This window comes from Oncorhynchus masou, chromosome 5 (genome assembly GCF_036934945.1).
Source record: "Oncorhynchus masou masou isolate Uvic2021 chromosome 5, UVic_Omas_1.1, whole genome shotgun sequence".
In the NCBI taxonomy this organism is placed as follows: domain Eukaryota; kingdom Metazoa; phylum Chordata; class Actinopteri; order Salmoniformes; family Salmonidae; genus Oncorhynchus; species Oncorhynchus masou.
This window is the reverse complement of record NC_088216.1, coordinates 76,097,461-76,121,551: the sequence shown is the minus strand read 5'-3', so window position 1 is coordinate 76,121,551 and position 24,091 is coordinate 76,097,461. Positions and strand designations below refer to the sequence as shown.

At 42.4% G+C, this 24,091-nt stretch overlaps 3 protein-coding genes across 15 annotated transcripts; 2 read left to right on the top strand and 1 right to left on the bottom strand.

Annotated features, from left to right (window-relative positions):
- Positions 1–3,067: 3,067 nt before the first annotated feature.
- On the bottom strand, positions 3,068–17,608 carry LOC135540268 (WD repeat-containing protein 82-like). Of its 13 annotated transcripts, none has more exons than XR_010455728.1 (8): positions 9,029–9,417; positions 8,497–8,670; positions 8,018–8,084; positions 4,357–4,473; positions 4,083–4,238; positions 3,850–3,920; positions 3,422–3,661; positions 3,068–3,297 (listed from the first exon to the last, which is right to left on the bottom strand). XR_010455728.1 is itself a non-coding variant. In XM_064966819.1 (7 exons), the coding sequence occupies exons 4-7, from the start codon at positions 4,465–4,467 to the stop codon at positions 3,264–3,266; spliced, it is 372 nt and encodes a 123-aa protein (XP_064822891.1). In that variant the 5' UTR covers positions 4,468–4,473; positions 8,018–8,084; positions 8,497–8,594; positions 11,950–12,040; the 3' UTR covers positions 3,068–3,263. The 13 variants fall into 13 exon arrangements, 9 of the variants coding, with proteins under 9 accessions (XP_064822891.1, XP_064822896.1, XP_064822887.1 ...); XR_010455729.1 differs by having other exon boundaries at positions 3,450–3,661; XM_064966819.1 differs by lacking the exons at positions 3,422–3,661; positions 9,029–9,417 and adding an exon at positions 11,950–12,040 and having other exon boundaries at positions 8,497–8,594.
- On the top strand, positions 10,791–13,362 carry LOC135540266 (glycerate kinase-like). The gene is made up of 5 exons (XM_064966813.1): positions 10,791–10,971; positions 11,224–11,602; positions 11,693–11,844; positions 11,963–12,138; positions 12,265–13,362. The coding sequence occupies exons 1-5, from the start codon at positions 10,806–10,808 to the stop codon at positions 13,159–13,161; spliced, it is 1,770 nt and encodes a 589-aa protein (XP_064822885.1). The 5' UTR covers positions 10,791–10,805; the 3' UTR covers positions 13,162–13,362.
- Positions 17,609–17,800: 192 nt separating the features above from the next.
- LOC135540264 (vacuolar fusion protein MON1 homolog B-like) lies at positions 17,801–23,815 on the top strand. Its single transcript, XM_064966812.1, is given in 7 exon segments — positions 17,801–17,865; positions 19,154–19,254; positions 19,416–19,889; positions 19,892–20,089; positions 20,229–21,021; positions 21,993–22,140; positions 22,514–23,815. Coding segments are annotated over 7 exon segments (1,974 nt in total). The 5' UTR covers positions 17,801–17,827; the 3' UTR covers positions 22,736–23,815.
- The last annotated feature ends 276 nt before the right edge of the window (positions 23,816–24,091 follow it).

The window sequence follows — 24,091 nt, the reverse complement described above, 5'->3', positions numbered from 1 at the left end:
GTCATTAAATATCAAGATGAACACAAACCACGCCGCATTTTGGTCCGCATCATACTACGATCGTGACACAAGCCAAGTACCAGAGCAGATGATGGAGATTTAGCCCAGCCAAAAAAAGACACACAATAACCTCCAGCAATAACTGCACAAATAAAGCTGGTATGACTAAACACTGGTCTGAGTGAGTTTGACAGCATGACTAGGACACAGCTAGCGTAACTACAGCAGGATCATGTGTGTTCAGAGTGGCAACCTAATCCCCTCTCTCCCAAATTGAGCTGATACTGACTGTCCAGCCTGTCCATCTTCCTCCCCACCCCCAGCCCACCAGGGTCTGCTTAAGAGACAAACTAGTGACCGGAAAACCTTAAAACCACACTCACCTGAGCCCCTGACCAAGTGACATTTCTGTTAAACTGTTTTCAACAATATTTGATTGTAATTTGGTGCACTGTTCAGTGGTGGAGATAAGTAAATGGAGGACTGAAGACTATTGACAAAGACTGCAGAGATATGTGTTTAATGGACGTGTACGGCACACAGGGGCGGCAGGGTAGCCTAGTGGTTAGAGCGTTGGTCTAGTAACCGAAAGGTTGCAAGTTCATATCCCCGAGCTGACAAGGTACAAATCTGTCGTTCTGCCCCTGAACAAGGCAGTTAACCCACTGTTCCTAGGCTGTCATTGAAAATAAGAATTTGTTCTTAACTGACTTGCCTAGTAGAATAAAGGTTAAAAAAAAACAGTCTGTCAAAAGGGAACATTTGTGTTAATGCAGTTACCAACAATGAAGAATAACAATGGTCCAAGTATTGAACCTAGCAGCATCAAGTGATTGAACTTAATGGCTTCTTTTTTAACTCTGATTTCAATTATTACTCAGAAAAACAATTCCAGGGCGTTTGTGCAAACCCAAGCATTTTAGTTTATCTAAGAGAATGAGATGGTGAATTAGACCAAAGACCTTGGTAAAAAATCTATATGGCCCCTGTGAATACCGAAAATAATTCAGATCATACATCAATCCCATGCTTCTTGCACAATGAGTATCAACTGCATTCAATCCCAGTTTATGTGCTATTACTGTATATCCAGGGAACAGTTTTTTAAATGTTTTTAATCCAGATCAAAACACTCGTGTTGAGTGAAATCCTGTTCATCAATTGGATTCTGTTTTCCCATAATTGTTAACTTTTTTTCTGGACATTTTGTGCATGCAATTAGGATTTAACTAGACATCCTCCACTAGTCTAGCAAATTTGCACACGCTTGTCTCTTGAACGAGCCAGGAAGGATTCTGTGTTGGCATATCAAACAAAAGTCAAAACGAAACCAAACTATAAGAATGTAGATGTAATATAATCCACTGTAGACTATGACAAATTTTGTTGACAGTATATTTTTCTTAGAAACATTGAGAGCATGTACTTCATGGACTAGATGTATCTTTTTGTGAAGATAACTGGGTTGTAGTGAGCTACTATCACTGTAACTGGTTGACAACATTTAATTAGGGACACAGTAATAAAAACACTGGAACATTTTCATCCTAATTCAATATTCTGAGAAACTGGCCCACTGTTAGAATCTATTTCAAGAACTCTACGTTTGAATTCCCTGAAATGCCTCAGACTACCATTACCTCTAATGCAATTCTAAAATTAGGAACCTCAAGCGCCTTTTTGCATTCATTGAAAATTGTAATTTCTCACTTTCCAAGAATAGAATGACTGCTTCAATCACCTCTTCCGAGTTTGTTGCACATAACTTTAACTAAATTGTCATCTGTGACTTCAAGCAGCAGGTTTCAGAGTATTGCTGCCAATTGACCTTGTTCAGGGTTAGACATGCTCCTTTCCAAGAAGACAGTGGTAATGCAGTTAAGTAAATATTGTGGTTTTATCACAAGAGGGTGAATTAAACTGTGGAGGCGTGCTTACTTGTTGATTCACACCTTATGCCTTGACGTATTTCCATCTTCATTAAATGCATGTTAACCTTTATTTAGACAGGGAATCCCATTGAGACCCGTCTCTTTTGCAAGGGATCCCTGCATGACTTGGTTGGTCAATCATGCCCATGTTCCTGCTTGCCTTGTCATAATTTATCCATAACTTCAGTAATGTGCACTGTTCTTTGAGTGGCTGGGCAAGTATTGAGGGGTTCGGGAAGAGCTATTTGTCGTCAGAGGAAAAGGGTTTACTCCGTCCAAAATCTTCCCACGAAAATAAAACCAGAGGAATTCTAATTTGTTCCACAACAAATGTAATTGCACATGTGCCTCGGTGAAGCTTCTTCAATATACGTTTCATAATAATTGTTAGGTTGTTACGAAAGAAATAAGTGGATGCACATTGCATTTCGGCAACGTCTGCCCTTTCATTGGCTAAAATGGTCCCACCTGACCTCGCATCGTCCCGCATGCCTTACATTTTTGAGGATGTGTATTTCCATTGTTAGAGCGGTCATGCGACAATCTTGTCAATATAACAGATAATCTTTGACCCTAAGATTGTGTTAACAGAGGTTAGGCATAGACACACTGAACACACCCTCCTGTTGATATTAACCTGTCAGTTGAGACAAGTCTACAAACTTCATATTTATTTTTTATTTTACTAGGCAAGTCAGTTAAGAACAAATTCTTATTTTCAATGACGGCCTAGGAACAGTGGGTTAACTGCCTGTTCAGGGGCAGAACGACAGATTTTTTACCTTGTCAGCTCGGTGATTGCAACCTTTCGGTTACTAGTCCAATGCTCTAACCACTAGGCTACACTGCCTAGGAATGCACTGTGGTAGTACATTATAAACCAGAGGTGTATTCACTAGGAACCAAACGGGTAGGGACATATCCAAATTTGTCCAATTGAAACTCTTTTCTTGCTAAAACAATTTCAGTTTGGAGTAAAGTCTGTTGCAAAACGTTTTGCAAAGGTCTGAACAAATACACCCCAGCTGTCCTAGACTAGGTTAGACTAGCCTGCTAGTGCTAATGATGCCGTGTGGTTCACTGACTGGGTGTAGGTAAACAAACTGATTAGGAAGACACACATAGAAGTCCAACACTTGTTAAAAAAATTACATTTAATGTTACAAGTATAAAAAGAACACAAAAATCTGACAATTTATATTCCTGAAGTTCTACATATTTACAATCAACTTGAATTGGCAACACACACACACAAAGAGCTGGATGTGCTGACGCCTGCTGGTTTTAAATGGGATCTCACGTTGCCTGTGGCTTCCATAGCATCTCGCTCTCTCAATCAATCATCAATAGTGGGGAGCCAGAATGCCTGCAGAGGACAAAACAGATTTACTGAGCATTCTGTATGTGAGATTGTGTGTTTTCTTACCATGTTTGAACAAGCACTAGAAAAAGTCATGAATTTGGGGTTGAACTGAAGGCAGGTGACGGACCCGTGTGCTTCCCATCCAGAACAGCTACCTTCATCCCACTCTCTGCATTCCACATGTGGATCTTCCCATCCAGACCAGCTACCTTCATCCCACTCTCTGCATTCCACATGTGGATCTTCCCATCCAGAACAGCTACCTTCATCCCACTCTCTGCATTCCACATGTGGATCTTCCCATCCAGACCAGCTACCTTCATCCCACTCTCTGCATTCCACATGTGGATCTTCCCATCCTCAGAGCCTGAGACACAACCAGTGTCAGACCACGGAAAAACAAGAGGAAGCTTAACTACTGTTTTAGTGTGTGTAATGTTTCCAGGTTAGGTGAAATTAGCAGTTTCAAATAACGACTACCAAATTGTTCAATGGTAGAATAAGAAGACAATTGGAACTTTCATGTCTTACTTTACAGAACATAGAGCCTGTTACCTCACGATCATAATAAACTGAGAGTCAGGAGTGGAGGCCTCCAGCGTCACAGCTTTACTGTTGTTGTAGCCCTGTAGGATAGAGGAGTGTCTATAAGTATAGGCCTATCATTTACTTCTTGAGTAACTTGCTCTTGTTGTGAAATGTATGTCAGTTCAAGAGTCTTTGCATGAAGTATCTAACAGAGTCCGTCTAGGTTTTAAGTGTCCGCATGAATGCGTATTATCTCTCACCCCAAAGGAATGCATCACAGCGCCCTTGAAGGCATCGAGGAGGCGGAGAGCACCCCCATTGGTTGAGACAAGGATGAGCTTCCCATCTTTGCTGAACTTGAGTTCTGTCAACTCACATGTACGGTCGTACTGTGGCTTGAAGGTAGCAAAAGGACCCTATAGAGAAGCCAACAAGAACAGTTACTCTGAAGACAACCATCTACCACTGACCTGCATTCACAGCTCTCAATACGCATACAACTATAAAACAGAAAGCCCTGAAAACTGCTGTTACCTTGTAAAAGGATCGCAGGTCGTACAATTTGACCATTTCAGAGTTCACAACAGCAGCAAAAATCAGACCCTCAGGATCAAAGGAGCAAACTGGCTTCCCCTGGAGGTGCATCAGGTCCTGGTAGTGACAGAGACAGTCACAGGGAATACATTTAATCCAGCGCAACACTACATCTAGAACAGGGATGCAAACTGGCAAGCCTCCAAAAAGGACTTATTTTGTGCATATAATTTGAATATTTTCAGGGAATAACAAGTACATATTTGTACAATCTCAATACTCTGGAAACATGTTTATGGTGGGCTGGCATTACATAAATGATTACAGGGTTCGAATGTAATCCACAGAAGTGTATTGTGCCATATCACAACATGTTGCTGTACTCATGAGTGGCATGATTGTCAAAGTCTGAACCAGGCCTTTAGGCCTATTTGAGCATGGCTGCAGCTCACTGCATTCTGGTTCTCTGGATCTCCAACGGTAACGCAACGAGCCTAAATATAGATGGCGTCATTCCTTTATCGATCAAATATTTTGTTTACTTGGTCTACTTGATACCGCTGCTTTGTTCTGCTAGCGTTCGACTGCTATATAGTATGTGTTTGTATGCATGAATAACAAGGCTACTACTTTCAGCATTTAGTTTGCATTATTTTGGTAAGACAGCGTTGTGTACGGCTGCATTCATATAGGGTAATTCACCTATTACAAACAGCCCATCTATCTTGTAGGGAAAGGGGGGTATCTAGTAGAGGTTGGCCGATTTCAAGTTTTCATAACAATCAGTAGTCGACATTTTTGGACGCCGATTACATTGCAATCCACAAGGAAACTGCGTGGCAGGTTGACCACCTGTTATACGAGTGCAGCAATGAGCCAAGGTAAGTTGCTAGCTAGCATTAAACTTACCTAATAAAAAACAAGCAATCTTAACATAATCACTAGTTAACTACACATGGTTGAAGATATTACTAGGTTAACTAGCTTGTCCTGCGTTGCATATAATCAAAAATCATAATCGATCGACCTCTAGTACCTAGTCAGTTGTCCAACTGAACTTATTCAACTGAAGTGTGTCTTCCGCATTTAACCCAACCCCACACCTCTCTGAATCAGAGAGGTGCGGGGGGCTGCTTTAATCGACATCGGCGCCCGCGGAACAGTGGGTTAACTGCCTTGTTCAGGGGCAGAACGACAGATTTTTACCTTGTCAGCTCAGGGATTCAATCCTAAAACCCTCCGGTTACTGGCCCAACCACTAGGCTACCTGCCGCCCCATTAGCCTATATTATTACCACAACGGCCTTGCTTTAGTGTGTAGGAAGCTGTCTAATGTGCTGATACAGTGCAGCATAGATGAACTACAGATTTCACACCGACCTGTCACTTCAAAATCACTCAATGGTCAGAGTCTCGTCATTTGACCTGTGTTTATTGTGGTATAGCGTGTTAGAAGCAGAATTCAATACATTTCCAATGCAAGTAGCACCAAAAATTGTGCCCCTCACTCATTTCAACCGCCCCCTTTGTCACTATATCCTCCCACCAGGGCTGGAGAGAAGCAGTTGAGTAGACTAATGTCTGGTTAGGGAGATGCAGCTGGCTGCTCACCGCTGTCACACGTGATATTATTGGATGCAGCACTCATTCTGATATATATTTGACATCACGCTCTGAGATTCTATTTGTAGGATGCGTACGGATTCATTCTGTGTTCAGTCATTCATTTCGATATGAGAAACATACCCCATTATTATCTGTAAATAGCCCACCCAACTAACTCATCCCCATGTTATTATAATTTTTTTGCTCCTTTGCACCCCAGAATCTCTACTTGCACATTCGTCTTCTGCACATCTATCCAGTGTTTAATTGCTAAATTGTAATTATTTCACCACTATGGGGTTATTTATTGCCTTACCTCCCTAAACTTACTACATTTGCACACACTGTATATAGACTTTTCATTTACATACATTTTACATTTAAGTCATTTAGCAGACGCTCTTATCCAGAGCGACTTACAAATTGGTGAATTCACCTTCTGACATCAGTGGAACAGCCACTTTACAATAGTGCATCTAAATCATTTAGGGGGGGGGTGAGAAGGATTGGTTTATCCTATCCTAGGTATTTTCTATTGTGTTATTGACTGTAGGTTTGCTTATTCCATGTGTAACTCTTGCACTGCTTTGCTCTATCATGTCCAGGTCGCAATTTTAACTCTCAACTGGCCTACCTGGTTAAATAAAGGTGAAATAATACATTTAAAAAATTGGTGGGTGGTAATGTTCAGTTGCCAGCTTAAATACTAACGTATCTAGATAACGTTAATAACTGTGTGTGTAATTTGTGCTATTGAAACATACGTGCAACTATAATTAGCTTCTTATCAACTATAACCTCAGCATCATTTCGAACACAGGTCACATTCCAAATTTTCCAGCCGGGAATAAAGTTTGTTGCGTGGAGTGCGTGATGACACAGCCGCCAGAGAAGGTAACGTTAATGAATCTCAATTGTATACTCCGTGCGTTCTCTCTCCTAAAAGTCCATTGGATGAGATATCCAGAGGTCCCACCCCTCTAACCTTCTCCAATGGTTTTGAGAAGGAGGCAAGGAGAGGACGCGAGGAGTATGCAATTGAGATTCTCCCAGGGAGAAGATTTGTTTGTGCCTCTTTTATAGCTCAATGGTGATATATGCACTTTCTTTAACGGATCTACAATATTCCCATGGATGACCTATTGAGATCAAAAAGGTGAATATCACATAAAGTGGCAAGTTTACATCCCTGATCTAGAGTCAATTGATCTGCAATGTCAAGGAGTGGTCAAGGTAGACTCTGCGATATGACGTAGAAAGCAAACAGCTTTGAAGCGCAAGGCTCAACTTCTCTGCTGTTTTGGTCCCGTGGCTACCACATTGTAAAAAGTGTGAAGTGAACTCATGCACATGTGCAGATACTGTGTGTGACTGTGAAAGCAAAGATGTGCATCTCGTCCATCGCAATATCTGCAGTCCCGCTTCATGGCAACGTCATTTTGCTGTGTCAACCTCTAAGACCTAGTGAGTAAGGGAACAGAGACCGCAGGTCCCATAGTCTTGTCTAAAGATCCTGAGATAAACGTGTCATCCACAGGGGACATGGAGAGCGCCATCACTCTGAAACATTCATGTTAAAGGTATAGAAACATCTACCTTGAGAGAAACACGATGTCTTGTGATCATAATCCCTAGTGGTGTATTGCCGATTTCCATGTTGTCTGTAGCTTGTGAGGTGTGGAAACACTTTGTTGCTTTTATGAATTTTGTCTTGCTGCTTTTTGTTCTATGTTGCTCTGTCTGTATGCTACGTCTTGCTTGTCCTATGTTGCTCTGTCTGTATGCTATGTCTTGCTTGTCCTATGTTGCTCTGCGTGTACTCACTGCTCAATGATTGTCTATAGTGTAATTGTTTTTAATAACCTGCCTAGAGACTGCGGTTGAAAATTAGCCGGCTGGCTAAAACTGGCATTTTTACCGAAACGTTGATTAATGTGCACTGTCCCTGTAAAAATAAAATAAACCCAAACTCTGTTAAAAACAACAACAATACTCACGTAATAGTACAGTAATGTAGCCTAAACTACCCCTCAGGGTTTCTCGTCTCAATCCTCACCTTTTGTTGTGTCCGGGGAAATACCGGATGTACTTGTTGTCATAGAGGGAGAGGTACCGGATAGTGTCTGCAATTATCATAAAGGCATGGGGTTATGTGCCGAAGACAGCATAGCATTCCCATTCATCACCATAGACAACTAGAGAGCAAGTAGAGCTTCCGATCCTGGAGGCGATGGGCACTGGGCAGGTCGGATGAGTAGACACCACCCTAGGCAAGGCAGTGGCATGTACAGTTAGCTCCTTTATCGGGCAGAATCACGGACCCTCAAACTGTACAAACAACTACCTCAGACCAGGGTGAGCATGGCCGCCCCAGGCTGAGATTAACGTGGTCAGGCCCTGTCAGGAAATCCCCATGAACAATCTTCTATATACATACAATATTACACTCCTGAAATGTGCCAGGCCAGAGTTACATGGACAACTGCTTATCGACAGATATAAGCCAACTGATCACAAATCGCCTGACTAACATACCATCAATTTTGTTGGAGCTGTAGACCACGGTGTTGGCTGCATGTGTGTACCTGATCAGATCCACTCCATACTTGTTACTGTAGAGGGTCCGCTTGGGTCTGGACCAGCACAGGATGGTGCAATCTAACCATGTTAGATTGCTGGCACAGAAACTTCTAGCAAAGCCAACAGCCTCTGAAATCCCAATAACAATCATAATACGGGCGGTTAAAACAGCAACGTATAGTGCTAACCTCGACTAGCACATACAATTGTTAAATATTGTTATGTATTCTACCTCCACAATATACAAACTACACGCGTGTGGTAAATAAGATTAAATACAACTGATAGTTTTGTTACCAAGCTAACAACCCAGACCTGCATCCGCTCTCGATCGTGTCTTAACTCGAGCCCGAGGAATTTGCATACAGCAGTAGGCCTCACTAGTACTAACGGAGCAGATCTTAGTTACAGTACAGGGGTCGGCCTACCCTAACAGGCAGCTCCGGGAACAAACTGTCGAGTAATATGAATTCAATGCATGTCTTACTTTCCCTCCTGGCAATCGTATAAAACCAGGGAGTCTTCGTCGCTGCTAGAAATAATGGTTTCGCCGTTTGAGCAGAAATCAAAACAGTTGATTTTGTCTGAATTTTCTCGGAAAACCTTTGCAACCCTGAAGCTCCGCAGCACATTGTCCGTCAGCTTCATGATGGGCTCTTTGAGGGGGCGCAGACCCTCGTTTTCTACTTGAATCTATTATCTGATCATCTATTTATGTGGTTTTAAAATAGGAGCTTTACTATTTGAAGAAAAAAAAATAGAACTGTGTGTTTCAAAAACTGTAAAGAAAGACCTCCTGGTACACTTGTTACACGAGTCGTGTAAAAGCACCGCCTTCCATACGTCGGCTACCCGCAAGTTCCACAGACACGCGTATTAACTCTCGCGATATACAAAAACTATCGCGGTACAGTCAGTTCATGTTTTGCACACAACCATTAGAGCACAGACTATAAACAAGGAAGACGCAATCATAACGCTTTTGAATACAGACAAAAATAGAGCAGTGAAATTCTCACATCTACAATAATTGTAACTACTTATCAGTCATACAATAATACGTGCTCTGACTGTCAAGACAAGAGTAACCGAAGTAGCAATGCAGGTGGGTTTGAAGTCATTGGGTTATGTAAATCGACCCCTAGCCCTGGGGTATATTCATTACGCCGATTGCAAAACGATTTGCAACAGAAACCGCTGACAATAAACTAGTTATGTTTTGTTAAACACGAGTTGTAGTTCCGCAGTCTTCCTCTTAAAACAAATATGTCTAAAAGAAGTTTGAAGGAAACCCGGGGACTTCACTCCACTTTAGAGCAATGGAAGCATTTAAGACAAAACGCTTTGCAACTGAATACACCCCAGGGCAAAATCAACATATCAAATCAGAGGGCAGGGTGGGGTATTCCCATAATACCTATCCAATCATTTTCAGATACACTGAAAACGTGTAGTTCCGAGAACATGGTTTAAATGGCTACCTAGAAATGTCTTTTTTTTTAGTGGTGGTAGTTGTCATTGAGAGACATTTGCCTCCCCATCACATTACCACGACAGGTGATAAGCACATGGAAAATAAATTGTGTACTGTGCTTCCCATCTTGACGTTAGTGACATACAAGTAATAGCCAAAATAAATGAAACACTTGAGTTAATGAGGGATACAAAGTATATTGAAAGCAGGTGCTTCCACACAGGTGTGGTTTCCCATTAGTTAATTAAGCAATTAACATCCCATGCTTAGGGTAATGTAAAACAAACAAACAAAAATGTCCAGTTTCCCATCATTTACTTTAAGGGGGGTCTCAAAATAAACATAATCAGGTTTAAAGGATGTATGTATGTGTCAAGTCACCAGATCTCAACCCAATTATGGGAGATTCTGGAGCGGCGCTAAGACAGCGTTTTCCACCGTCAACAAAACACCAAATGATGGAATTTCTCATGGAAGAATGGTGCCGCATCCCTCCAACGATTTCCAGACATTTGTAGAATCTGCCAAGGTGCATTGAAGTTGTTCTGGTGGCTTGTGTGGCCCAACGCCCTATTAAGAAATGTTATTTTGGCAGTTAGCTGTATGTGAGTGAGGTTTGAATATTCAGCACTCATCCACCCTGCCACAAGGTGGACCTATCCTCATTCCAGTCAATCTTTTTAATACCTAGTTGCTCAAATTGAATACTGCTGTGTGTTTTGACCCTGGGTAGTAGCTGATTTGTACATCTAAAAAGACAAACACGCAGACTGCTCACTTTTCCTGCCCTATGGTCAGGCTTGAGTCAATCATTACACATAGGGTACACATTCAACTTGAGTTGAGCTCTGTCCAGATTTTGCCACACTGCCTTAGTGCTGATCCCGACTCTGCAATACACAGCTTGCACACGGAGCACAGAGGAAATCCAGAGGTTCACCATACCCGGTGTACAGGTAGGCAACCTCTGTAGGATTCAGTCAATGACTTGTCAACTAAATGCAGAGACTATGGGGTTATCCGACATGTTTGGTGGGCATCTCAAGGCAAGTGACAAAGTTGACCTATCTCGATTCTCTTGGGTGTCCTCCTTTTGGTAAATGACCAGTAAAATCATAACAGCAGAAACAGCAAAGGGGTGGTCATAATTTACAGTACATCCTGTGATCGAGAAACATGTTTTTTGCCTTTTCTCTCCTGTCCGCTAGGTGCTCCCTGCAAGGACAGCCTGATGGCTTGTGTTGTGTCCCTGTATCGCCCTTTATCTTTACTGGCCCCTGTGGGGGTGAGGCGAGCCATAGTTTGCAGAATGTCACTGGACATGCGAGCACGGGAGGTGTTTGCTACGGCTATCGAAGCTGTGCAACCAGACATTGTGATGCGGCGGGGTCTGGAGCGTACAGGAGACACCCTCCTAGTGAATGGACGCAGCTTTACGCTAAAGAACAACCTTCACTTGGTAGGCTTTGGCAAAGCTGTGCTTGGCATGGCTGCCGAGGCAGAGAGGATAGTGGGGGACCACTTGGTGAGAGGAGTGATCAGTGTGCCACACGGGATTCAGGAGACAATACGGCAGCATGGGAAAGAGTAAGCAACTCACACTAGAACCAGATTGTTTGTGGGTGGGATGGGTTTGGTTGGTCAATTAATTCTTCATCTGTTTTACTTCCACCACAGCCAGATGTTGTTGAAGGATGGAAGTCACATCACAGTGATGGAGGGGGCTAAACACAACCTGCCAGATGCTGATGCCCAGAGGGCAGCCGAATGTATCAAGGAGCTGGTCAGCACACTAACAGAGAATGACATGTTGCTTGTACTCATCTCAGGTAAACTGATACCAAACTATTAAATCATGTAACTATGTCACACAAACTAGTCATTACTCAATTTGAATCACTGAAGCTACAGGTTGTCCATAAATATGTACATACCTTGTGTGTGTAGGAGGAGGCTCTGCACTCTTGCCTGCACCAGTCCCACCAATCTCTCTTCAAGAGAAACAGGATGTAACACGCAGACTGGCTGGTGCTGGTGCCACCATTCAGGAGCTTAACTCTGTACGCCGTGCCCTGTCAATTTTGAAAGGAGGAGGACTTGCACACTGCGCTCACCCTGCTCAGGTAAGAGCACAACTGTACTAGCTCATTATAGAACTTTTACCCAAAGACCTGAACTTCTTGCACATTAGCTTTACATTCTGGTTGTATTTGGTCAAATAAAAATGTCCTGTTAACATTTTATAACAGGTGGTGGCCCTGGTTCTGTCTGACGTAATTGGAGATCCCCTGGACTTGATAGCCAGTGGCCCCACAGTGTGGACTGAGGTGTGGCCTGAGGAGATTTGGTCGATCCTTGAACGTTACGGGCTGTCCTCCTCTCTCCCTGTCTCGGTGAAAGAGGTGCTTGGACGCTCAGCTCCCCGATGGGAGGAGTCTGGAGAGCAGTCAGACAGGGCGGCACATGTTCTCAATGCTGTGATTGGCTCCAATAGCATTGCTCTGGAATGCGCAGGGAGACGTGCGCGGGAGCTCGGATTCCGTCCAGTTGTGCTGTCGCCAGGGGTGTGCGGGAACGTACAGTCTGTCTCTCGCCTTTATGGTCTACTGGCTCGCTTTGCCTGCTCCCGTGACGAGCCTCCTCCTGAGTTGCCTGCTGAGATTCTGAAGCTGGGGCCCGAGACAGGCGTGGAAAGCTGGGACTTGTGCCGTGCTATGCAGGTGCTTGGTGAGGGGCGTGGGGAGGGCTGGGGAGCCACCTGTCTGCTGGCTGGGGGAGAGCCCACTGTGCAGTTGACAGGCAAGGGGTGTGGTGGGCGGAACCAGGAGCTGGCCCTGAGAGTAGGGCTTGAGCTGGCAGGCATGGAGCTCCCTCCGAAGGGTCCCCTGTTCCTGAGTGGTGGGACCGATGGTCAGGACGGGCCAACTGAGGCAGCAGGGGCAGTCACAGACGCGGGGCTTGGCAAAGAAGCACGAGCACAGGGGCTCGACCCTGATGGCTTCCTCGTCAACAATGATTCCTTCACCTTCTTTTCACGCCTGTCTGGTGGGCAGCGGCTGCTCTTACCAGGGTTAACAGGTACCAATGTGATGGATGTGCACATGCTGCTCATCCCACCAATCCCCATAGTTGTGTCTGGTCGTTGATGAAGACAAGGGCATGAAAGCTGTCAATTACACATTTCAGTATGAATCCATACAGAGCAGACTGAGTATATTCAGAGAGCAGCTTTTCAAAACTGACCATGCCCATGATATTCTTTCCAGCAAGCCCTTTTGGAGATCCATATTTAATTTAAAAAGCAGCAGTCAGTTATGTCTATAAGAATAAATACAGTAAATAGTGTACTTTTGTGTTATTTGTGAAGAAATTGTTTCTGTACAGAGCAGTTAGTCCAGCGGATAACCAAATATACCCAAGAATGTTCCAATTTATGATACAAGTATCAGACATAGTACACTAATACTAGATACCTTAAGGAACAGTTTTGAAGATTGGATGCAGTCTAATAAAATGGCTGCCATTTTGATTTCCTATCAGATGAAAATAGGGTAAAGTCAAATAATATGTAAATGACTTTAATGTTATCTACCCACTAAATAAACCCCACAAATAACATAGACAATAACATACTCTTAAGACCTTCAATGGGGTCATATTGAGGTCATTTTGACCATAGTCCAATGACATTTTGAACTTGTTGATAGAGCCAAGAAATTTCACAGCTGGGGCATGTCTATGTTATTCTTGGCTATAGTGCCATTAGATTTGGTACATTAACCCACTGGCTGCCATTTCCCATATGACCACTAACCAGCTGCATGGGGCCATATTGGACAGGATTCACTTGGACATGTCGCCATAAAATGAAAATGGTACTTACAGCCCAATGATGGTTTCAAATGTTTGAGAGGGTTTGGAAAACACAAAATGGCTCACATACGCCATATATACTTATCCTTTAAACTTGTGGTGAAAACATGTCAAATTAATTTTTCCATGACTAGTTCCAATAGTTTTACATGAAAACACTCTAGAAAGTCATTTGAGAATTCCCTGAAGTCTACTGATTGCAATGATATGTTTTGTCAATTAAAAAAGACCCACCCTGTACACATCACTTTAGGTAAAACTACATAGGAATGCATTATGTCCAGCAGAGAGAGACAGGTAACCCATTATGAGACCTTTCAGTTTTTACACTTAGTAAAAGTCTAAACAAAGATGTCTAGCTATAGTGCCATTGCAGATTTAACCTATTATACTCTGGTGAATTTTGTTGACCAAATTCGACACTCATTGATCTCCATACAAAAATGCCTTGCTTGGCCAGAGAGAAAAAATGAAAAACACCTGCTGGAGAAGACAGATTTTGGGTCCAGTTATCCCTCTCACTTTGGATGTTCGTCTCTAATACTACAGATGACTTTAATCAACCAAGTTGATTTTCACCTATTGACTCTTTCTCAATGCCACACACTTGTCACTAATTATCAGGACTGCCCTGATAGGATTTAAATACAAACTGAAGGTGTGAATGAGCCCTTCAAGCCGTTACTCAAGTTTCTTTCCAGTTGTGTTAAAAGTACATTTCTTATTTCCTTCTATATTTTAGTTACGTAATACTTTTCCTTGTTTAATATAATCATCCTTTTTACCTTTTTACATTATACTTGTCTCTCCTTTGTTTCAGAACCACACACAAATCCAACTTTACCATGTCCAACCACAAGTCCATAATAAGTATGTGAACTTTGGCTCTGTCTCCTTGCTCTCTGACCGGAGCAGAGTAAATCTAGATGGTTATACAGTCATCTCAAATAAAACTGAAGGACCTTGGCGTTACTCTGGACCCTGATATCGCCTTCGATGAACGTGTCAAAAATATTTCAAGAGCAGCCTTTTTTCATCTTCATAACATTGCAAAAATCAGAAACTTCTTGTCTAAATGAATTGAATTATACCCTTGGTGACATCTATCCAACTAATTCCCTATCTTGGATTTCTTAGCCTATTTTTCAGTGGCCATATTGGAAATGACGCCAGGGTGGTGTAATTGACCAAATCTGCGATGGCACTACAAAAATAGTTATTTAGACATGCCGTAGCAATGTGTGCAATTTGGTGGCTCTATCATTTTTTTACATAGCTGCTGGACTATGGTCAAAGTGACCTCAATATGACCCCTATTAAGGTCTTAAGAGTACTTTATGATCAGATTTGTCTATATCTGGGGTAATATAGTGGGTAGATAAATTAGTTATTTTGATATTGTTTGGAATGATTTTACTCTATTTTCTTCTAACAGGTAGCCATTTTATTAAAAATAGCCACCACGGTTGACTGACAAGCTCCCCGGACTGCAAAAAACATTAAAATGTTCCTTAAAGTATCTAGTATTAGTGTACCAAGTTTGATACTTGTATCATAAAATGGAAGAATTATGTCACCTATCTGCTGGACTAAGTTGTGTGCTAGACATCGTTTTAGACAATGAAATAAAAAACATTAGGAAATTAGAATTTTAAACAAAATGATTTATGTACCAATCAACTGCACAAGACCATAACATAAAATGTACAATCAATGTGCCTACTCCATTGGACTGCTACAGGTACCAACCTGTACCTGAGACAATAAAAAGCATTATTGGCCTTCACTGTTTAATATTTTCACAGCAATCAGAAGACAGGGCTGCGTTCAATACAAAACAAATATACTCCAACATTCAATCAAATGGAAACGGTGCTGTTCTAAATGGCCAGTTAAAAATGGGGAGGGGTTGGGTTGTGGAAGGTTGTCAGCATGGCCGCTTACCTTTAAATACGTCACTCACTTTCTTCAAGCATCAACCTGTCAGACCCACGAAACAGAGCAAACCTACCGCAACATCTGTTCAATAACGTTTTGGGGAAACGTGTCATTTAGTACAAACAGATAAACAATGTAGCAAATGATCAATCAAACTGAACGCACCCCAGTCTTCACTGTTTTATATTTTCATAACAATCAAAAGACAGTCATTGAGGGCTCATGCTGTCAAGAATAAGAAATATGAATTTGAGGAAATCTGCTGTTTGATGTAAGACCGCTCTCTCTGACCACTCTCTCCACAGTAGCCTTGCTCCAGCAAAAATAAAAACAGAAACCATCTCTCTGAACAGCTCCTTACTCATACATTATGTTATGAACATTACTGCAGTCACACCAACCCATAACTCTCACAGCATACAGTTGTTGAGTCTCTCCAGATTCTGTTTAGAATAACATTTCATGTAAATCTATATCAGTCAGTGGATATGGAGCCAGATGGATATTTGAATGTCTCACCAATAAAAGGAGGTACAATTTTACATGGCCCAGGAGCTAAATTTAAGAAGATATGAGATTAAAAAAGACATGGCATAAGAGATAATATTTTAGCATATTACATGGTGTTTATATCGTTATATCGTCATGACAACCAACAAGGAGAAACTTCAGCTCAAAGGAAGCGTCCACAGGCCCACCTCATCAATGAACTCCAGTCCATTTGTAAAGGCACAACATTAGCAAGTCTGTGTCTACTCAGCAACCCTTTCTGATAAGACAGAGAGAAAATTGTATGTAGTCCAACTTATGTCCTGTCTGTCACTCACGATGTGTCTTGAGGTTGTCTCCTGCCGCACTCTCCCTGACAGATAGAAACATTATCACAACCATTCACTGATGAGACATGGAAAGGTCCACACCTATAAACGAGACTGTATAGTGACTGGGGAGAATAACAGTCAGTATTTGGGGGTACCTGGAGGGAGACATGGATGCTTGGACACCTACCATCCGCTCCTGTGAGGTGCAGTGTCAGGTGTGCCTCCATTCTTTCCACCAGTACCTAAACGTTAGAAAGCAATACAAGTTAGCTAGCTAGCACTTCATGGCAGCATGACTTTCAGACATAGCTAACTGACGTTATAGAACTAAAAGTGATGATGGTGGCAAATATTCGAATATGAATAACTATCTAGTTTAGCACTTACCTTGTCGGTAATACATATCGTTCACAGTGTTTCCGTAAAATTTCCAAGCGAAATGGATGGCAATGAGACTGACAACGAGCCAACTAAACAATATCTTGAATATTGACACTCTCATATCATTAGCCAGCCAGTCGTCAACAAATTCGGAAAGAAACGAAACAAACCCGTCCACAATGCGGGATAAAAACTCGAAATCCCAGGGCTCTTCCATTTTATAAAACAACACCCAAAATGTGTGGTTTGTCAAAAAACATATTTTATCTAAACCAACTAGCTAACGTTAGTTAATATAACCAAGGCCGAGTAACTGTCCAAACCACTGAGGTTTACTATAGCTAGCTATATGAACAGGGGCTAAACGCGTAACAGCTAGCCAACGGGTGATGCGCTGACTGTTTCAAATCACCCCATTCGTCAAACAGATTGAGGAGGAAACTTTCAGTCACAGATGCAATAATACTTGCTTTACTGTTATGTCACGAAACACTTTTCAATTCAAATAACCGTACTATTATAATGAGATAACCAGTATCTCATATAGCTAGCTCTTGGTACAGTTAGCTACCTTTTGGTGGGGAATAGAATCCTCTGTGTCAAATCTGAAAGTATATTTTTTGGTCTAGGTTTAGGGAATCGTGTCTGCACATGGCTGCGCATTGACGGCAACCAGCACGAATCGTAAACAAACAACAAACAAAACGAAAAAGCGCACTGGAACGTACCCTGTCTGTGGGAGAGGGAGTTTCTCCCCTCATTGGTTTATTACTTGCTCCATCTAAATTATCATTGGACAATGAATCCCGTCACCATTGGGATTATGGATGTGCTGTTGTGAGTGGAAAAACAACTTGTTTACCAGTTAGTTATACCTTTCCCCGATGATTTAACAACGGAATAACCAAACGTAAAATGTGTTTGTTACATTATTTCAAGTTGTGTTAGTATTGTAGCTACATTGATAACGTTAGTTATTTGCTAAAGCTACTATAGTTAACTAGCTGGCTGCTTTATTGTGTTCGGCAAACTGGAGGGTTGGGAAGTACAGTACTGGAATGTATTTAGCTGGATGTTACGTAGTGAGGATAGCTTTAGCCTGCAATAACATCTAAATCATCTAGCTAGTTAGGTACTCTATTTAGTTTTAGTTAGATAACTAGATTGGTAACGTTAACTCATTAGCCCAAAATTGTTTTGCCTGCTAATCGTATTAATCCAGTTAGCTAGATAAAGGCATTTTAATTTAGAGCTAATGTTAACTGTGATGTTTTCTGGTCTTTATAGCGATACATTTTGGCTTCATCTGTTTTAGGAAATTAATTTAGCTAGTTTTTAAGTTGAAGTTCAAAGCCTAGTAAAAAAAAGCTAATGTTGCCAGTAACAAACGGCTAACGTTACTTAAATATGTTCCTACTGCAGGGGCTTTAATCTGCTCAAGATGCTAGTCAGTGAGTGTTTGTTACCAAAACTAAACACACACTGCGTGTACAACAAATTAGGAACACCTGCACTTACCATGACATAGACTGACCAATGCTGTGTCAATGACCTTCCATCAGTGTACATGAAGGGAAGGAGACAGGTTAAGGCTTGAGACATGGATTGTGTATATGTGCCATTCAGAGGGTGAATTGGCAAGACAAAATATTTAAGTGCATTTGAACCAGGTATGTTATGCAACACTGCTGGATTTTTCACACATCAGTTTCCTGTGTGTATCAAGAATGGTCCACCACCTGAAGGACATCCAGCCAACTTCACACAACTATGGGAAGCATTGGAGTCAACATGTGCCAGCATCCCTATGGAACGCTTTTGACACCTTGTAGAGTCCATGCCCTAACTAAATTAGGCTGTTCTGAGGGCAAATGGGGTGCGCAACTCAATATTAGGAAGGTATTCCTCATTTTTTGTTCACTCTGTATGTCCTTTGACACTCCATAATGACCCATTTTAGGCTTGTCCGTCTATCTAGGCATTAGTTACTTGCATTACCAGTTTGTGGCTAGCTGCGTAGTTTGAACGCTAGTGGTGTGCTGTTGTAGTATGTCTGTTACTGTTAACTGAATATCAAATGAATGACTAGTATGCCAATGAATGCTTCCTTTTCTGTGATTTACAGTGTTTGTGATGTCAACATGGAGAGAGATGACAATCAAGAAAAGGGAGAGATGGAGGAGATAAAGAGTGAGAATCCATCCTCTGACCGCACACTGTCAACTGGTAATGAAATGCCTTTCTAATAGCATGTGATATCTAATCTATAATGAAAGTTAGCTAATCTTTAATAACATCCAGCTGATCTTGACATGCCTCCACTCAGTAAGTAGGGGGATCAGCAGTGTTTGTAATTATTTTACTGAGTTCATTTGTGTGATTTTCAGGTTCTGCTGATCTTACTCCTGCTCTGCCCTCTGAAAATCACACAGTTCCTGAGCCTGCTGGGCCAGTGGGAGGAGATGACGGCACCAATGTGACTTTAGAGGAGCCTAAGAATCCACCTCCATCAGATACTATGGGTGAGGAGGGGACCCAGGAACTAGAACTGGCCCCTGATCAGGAACTAGAATCGGCCCCTGTCCAGGAACTAGAACCGGTCCCTGACCAGGAACTAGAACCGGCTCCTGACCAGGTAAAAGATGAAGAGACTGATGAGTGCAATAAGACAGAATATCATAACAGTTCAGGTGGTCAACCAGAGACTGTGCCAGAAGAGGCTTCATCTTCAGCTGAGAATGTGCAGGATGACTCAGGGGAGTTTGTGGTCACTATGTTGGCCAGAGGTAAACTGGAGGAACAAGATATGGGAGTGAAGGGGATGTCCTCTACACTTTCAGAGACTGGCGCCCCAGAGGCCCCCCATCCTACCGTGATGAAGACGTGATGGCTGAGAGCTGGAGGCAGCACAGGAAGCATGTGTTTGTCCTGAGTGAGGCAGGGAAACCAATCTACTCCCGCTACGGCAGTGAAGAGGCCCTGTCGTCCACCATGGGAGTCATGATGGCACTGGTGTCCTTTGTCCAGAGTAGTGACAACATGATCCGCTCTGTCTACTCAGGTGAGCATTTCTAGAATTTCCTTACATTGTTGACTATGACAATAAGTTACTATAGGTGTTTTTGTATCATACTTGGCTCTTTCTGTACAGCTTTACATCATGATGTTTCCCTGTGTCTCTACCTCTACTCTTCCCTCAGACGGGCACACGGTGGTGTTCATGCAGAAGGGTCCTCTGGTGCTGGTGTCTGTGTCAAGCAGCCGTCAGTCAGAGCAGCAGCTGCGTGCTGAGCTGCTGTACGTCTACTACCAGATCATCAGCATGCTCACCCAGGCCAGCATCACACGCATCTTCGAACACAAGAAGAACTATGATCTGCGGCGACTACTGGCCGGCTCCGAGAAGATCCTGGATGGCCTCCTCAACCTGGTGGACTCAGACCCCAGCTTCCTGCTGGCAGCGGTGCACTGCTTGCCCCTGACTTCCTTTCTCAGGGACTCCCTCAGCCAGATCCTACAGAAGGCCATCACCCCAAACCTGGTCTTCTCCATCCTCATTGCCAAGAACCAGCTGCTCACCATTGTCCAGGAGAAGACGGTGATTGAGGACACCAGGCTGGAGCCTGCTGATGTCCACCTGCTGCTCAACCTCATTGGGGCCTCCTCTGCCTTCCAGGCTGGAGAGATCTGGACTCCCATCTGCCTGCCTCTCTTTAACCCTGACTGTTACTTCTATGCCTACATCTCCTACCTGGACCCCCCAGAATGCACTGTGTGTCTGCTGCTGCTCTCCACGGATAAGGAGGCTTTTTATGCGGTGGCAGAGTGTAAGAGGAGGATAGAGTTGGCCATGCTGGCTCAGAGCTCTCTGGGGCTCATTGCCAATGCCCATTCCTACAGCGTGAGCCAGGTGGGTGTCTCAGACCTCAGGCACTTCATGTACAAGCCCTTTGATGTCCCAGACAACCACAAGCAGCTCACCCAGTTCACCAGGTAGGTGGTATGTTTTGATTGTGCCTGTGTAACCTTCACCCAGTGAATGATTATGAATTATTCACGTCTTAGTCATTTTACTACTTTCTTGCATGTTTTAACTAAATAGTGGTTCTGCATTTCTGTGTTAATGTGCAGAAAGATTAGCCTACAAACATAATTACTCAAAAAGTAATGTCAAAGGGGAGATGTGGGGCAGCAGCGTAGCCTAGTGGTTAGAGCGTTGGACTCGTAACTGAGAAGGTTGCAAGTTCGAATCCCCGAGCTGATAAGGTACAAATCTGTCGTTCTGCCCCTGATCAGGCAGTGAACCCACTGTTCCTAGGCCATCATTGAAAATAAGAATTTGCTCTTATTGCCTAGTTAAATAAAGGTAGCACAGGAGGGGAGGAGGGCTCATAATAATGGCTGGAACAGAGTGAATGGAATGGCTTTGTTCCAGCCATGTTCTGGGTATTTGATACCATTCCACTGATTACACTCCAGCCATTACCAGGAGCTCGTCCTCCCCAATTAAGGTGCCACCAACCTCCTGTGGTGTGTAGTACATCAAAATATGTGCCTCAGCAGGTTGGATCACATGTAGCCTCCAGTAGGCCTATTGCTTATGATGGCCATATTAACATTACAGAATCAGATATCCATGATGATACTGATAAGATTGTATCACTCTCATGACTTCAATTATTTCTTAATTATCTTGATTGCCATCTTTGGGTTTCTTATTAGACCAGCTGTACCAGTGAGAACCAACTTCCAAAATCTAATAAAACAGGGAAGATAAATACTCACCAATGCTGTCTTGCAAACTGAGTTATTGAAAGGCTAACCGTCTGACTTACGTTAGAGCAGCATGATCAAAGTGGGAGAAACAAACATGTTTTATTTTTCGAAACACACATTTACACGGCATAATGTCTAAGGTCTTGCCCTGTCCTTGTTTAAGACGTTTGATGTGCTGTTGATTTCAGCCCAGAGATGGAGGCTCCCTACAGCACGGAGGAGGAGAGGATGCGGCTGCTGGACCTGTACCGTTACATGCACGGTCGCATCCACAGCTCCTCCCGGCCCCTGAAGCTCATCTACCACGTGGCAGAGAGGGAAACCCTGCTGGCCTGGGTATGTCACGCCCACAGGGAATATACACGTAGTGTTACTATGGGCAGGTCTATTGACTGAAACTTGTTTTAGTCTGGAGGCTAGGGTCTCACAAACTTGCATTCTGTTCCAGAGTTTACATTGCAGTATTTGAGCTATGATGGATTGTTGCTAGCGTTCATGTTGCATACCTTTCGGCTCAATGGAACACAACAGTAATTTAAAGGAATTTGAAACCTATATATTTAAGGTTTAGTTTGTCATGATGTAGAACATTGGTAACTAAGAGCTGAATTGCAGTATACAGTCCATACCTAAATGAATAGACAATTAATAATAGTTGAAATGGACCTGCTAAGTCAACTAATTGCATGCTCTGTCCATTTCTCTGTAGGTCACAAGTAAATTTGAGTTGTACACTTGCTTCAGCCCGTTGGTGACTAAGGCCCGTGCCATTAACGCAATAACCAAGCTTCTACGTTGGATCAAGAAGGAGGAAGACCGTCTCTTTATCCGATACCCACCCAAGTATTCAACCACGCCCAACCCCAGCAAAAGCTCCCGCAAGTCTGACCAGCAGGACTCCACAGATAATGGCTTTGCGTCTCTACTATAGAGCTGATCTAGCCCAGGCTATTCCTCTGTCAACAGTTTATACACCGGTTCTACTAGAAGAGGTGTTTGGCACTGACCACATCCTACATCTTTTTGGACTTCATTGAACTTTGACCACTGGACTATTGAAGGATGACTTGCCTTCTTGAAACTGACTCTATTATTTCTGTACCTTTATAAGAAAGCATGTTGAGTAACTGTGTTAGTGCTTTTAGCTTACAACTTGGTCAGGAAAACTGTAAGGAGAAAGCAAACATTTTAAAATTGGCTAGTGGTGGAACTTTCAATAATATCTAATTGTTTTTATATTGTTTTATTCTATTGTGACAAAGGTGAGAACTCTTCTCGAAGGCATAATATCTGACTCATTTCATACAACTTTTGCAATTCAAGCTTTTGTGGTCATTGACACTGTAGCACATTACAAAAATGAAAGGAAGGACTACCTAGAACTACTCCTGAATTTATTTTCAAATGCCTTGCCATCATACTTATTGCTAGAAACCTTAATGTTGACCGGATGACAAATAGGAAATTCATTTTAAAAATTTTGGTTATTGGTGGCATGAACAGAATTTAAATGTATCAATGTCTTATTTTGAAATCGCATCCTCTAGACAACTGGAATTGGAAGGATTACCACTCTTGTATGTGTCTGGATAGTCCATGATATCACCTCTCTACATGTTCATTGTTCTCAGTTGACACAATTGTTTGACTGGCATGTTGTCTTTGCAGTTTAGATTGTAAATAATGCTCTGGTAATAAACATTCAGTTACATTTTTCTATCCTTAATATTTTTAAATCTGTGAGCCACATTTTCTCCCCACACTGTAATATTCGTTATTTGAGGATTACCAGAGTAAAGTACTTGAACGCTAAATGCTTTTTCCAGCCCACTGAGATCCTAGATTGGAGTTCCAATTTGTGGAGTTCTTTATTTAAAGACACTTGCTGCAAATTCTCCCAGCGGATACACGGATCAACTATGATGTGTTATTGCATGAGTGGTGGCGGTTCAGTCTTACCTGATTTGACTTATGTTCAGTGAGTTCCGAAATAAATCCCAGGTTGCACAAACCACCTTGTCATTTTATAACTGCATGTTAGATTAAGACTGAAAACAAACAACCGTTTTAAACAATATTTATTTGAGAAAATATTGTTTGACAGATTTTAGATCTTGTGGTATAATTCAAATTACAAGATCCAGAACTCCTTTGAGCCACCTAATAAACAGGCTAGTAGGCTAGTGCACTTATGCCTAGACAACTACAGGGTTTTGTGCCAACTGACCACTAGGAAACATTGATACAAAGAGCTACAAAGCTTCCTACATCTTTTTCAATATTTATT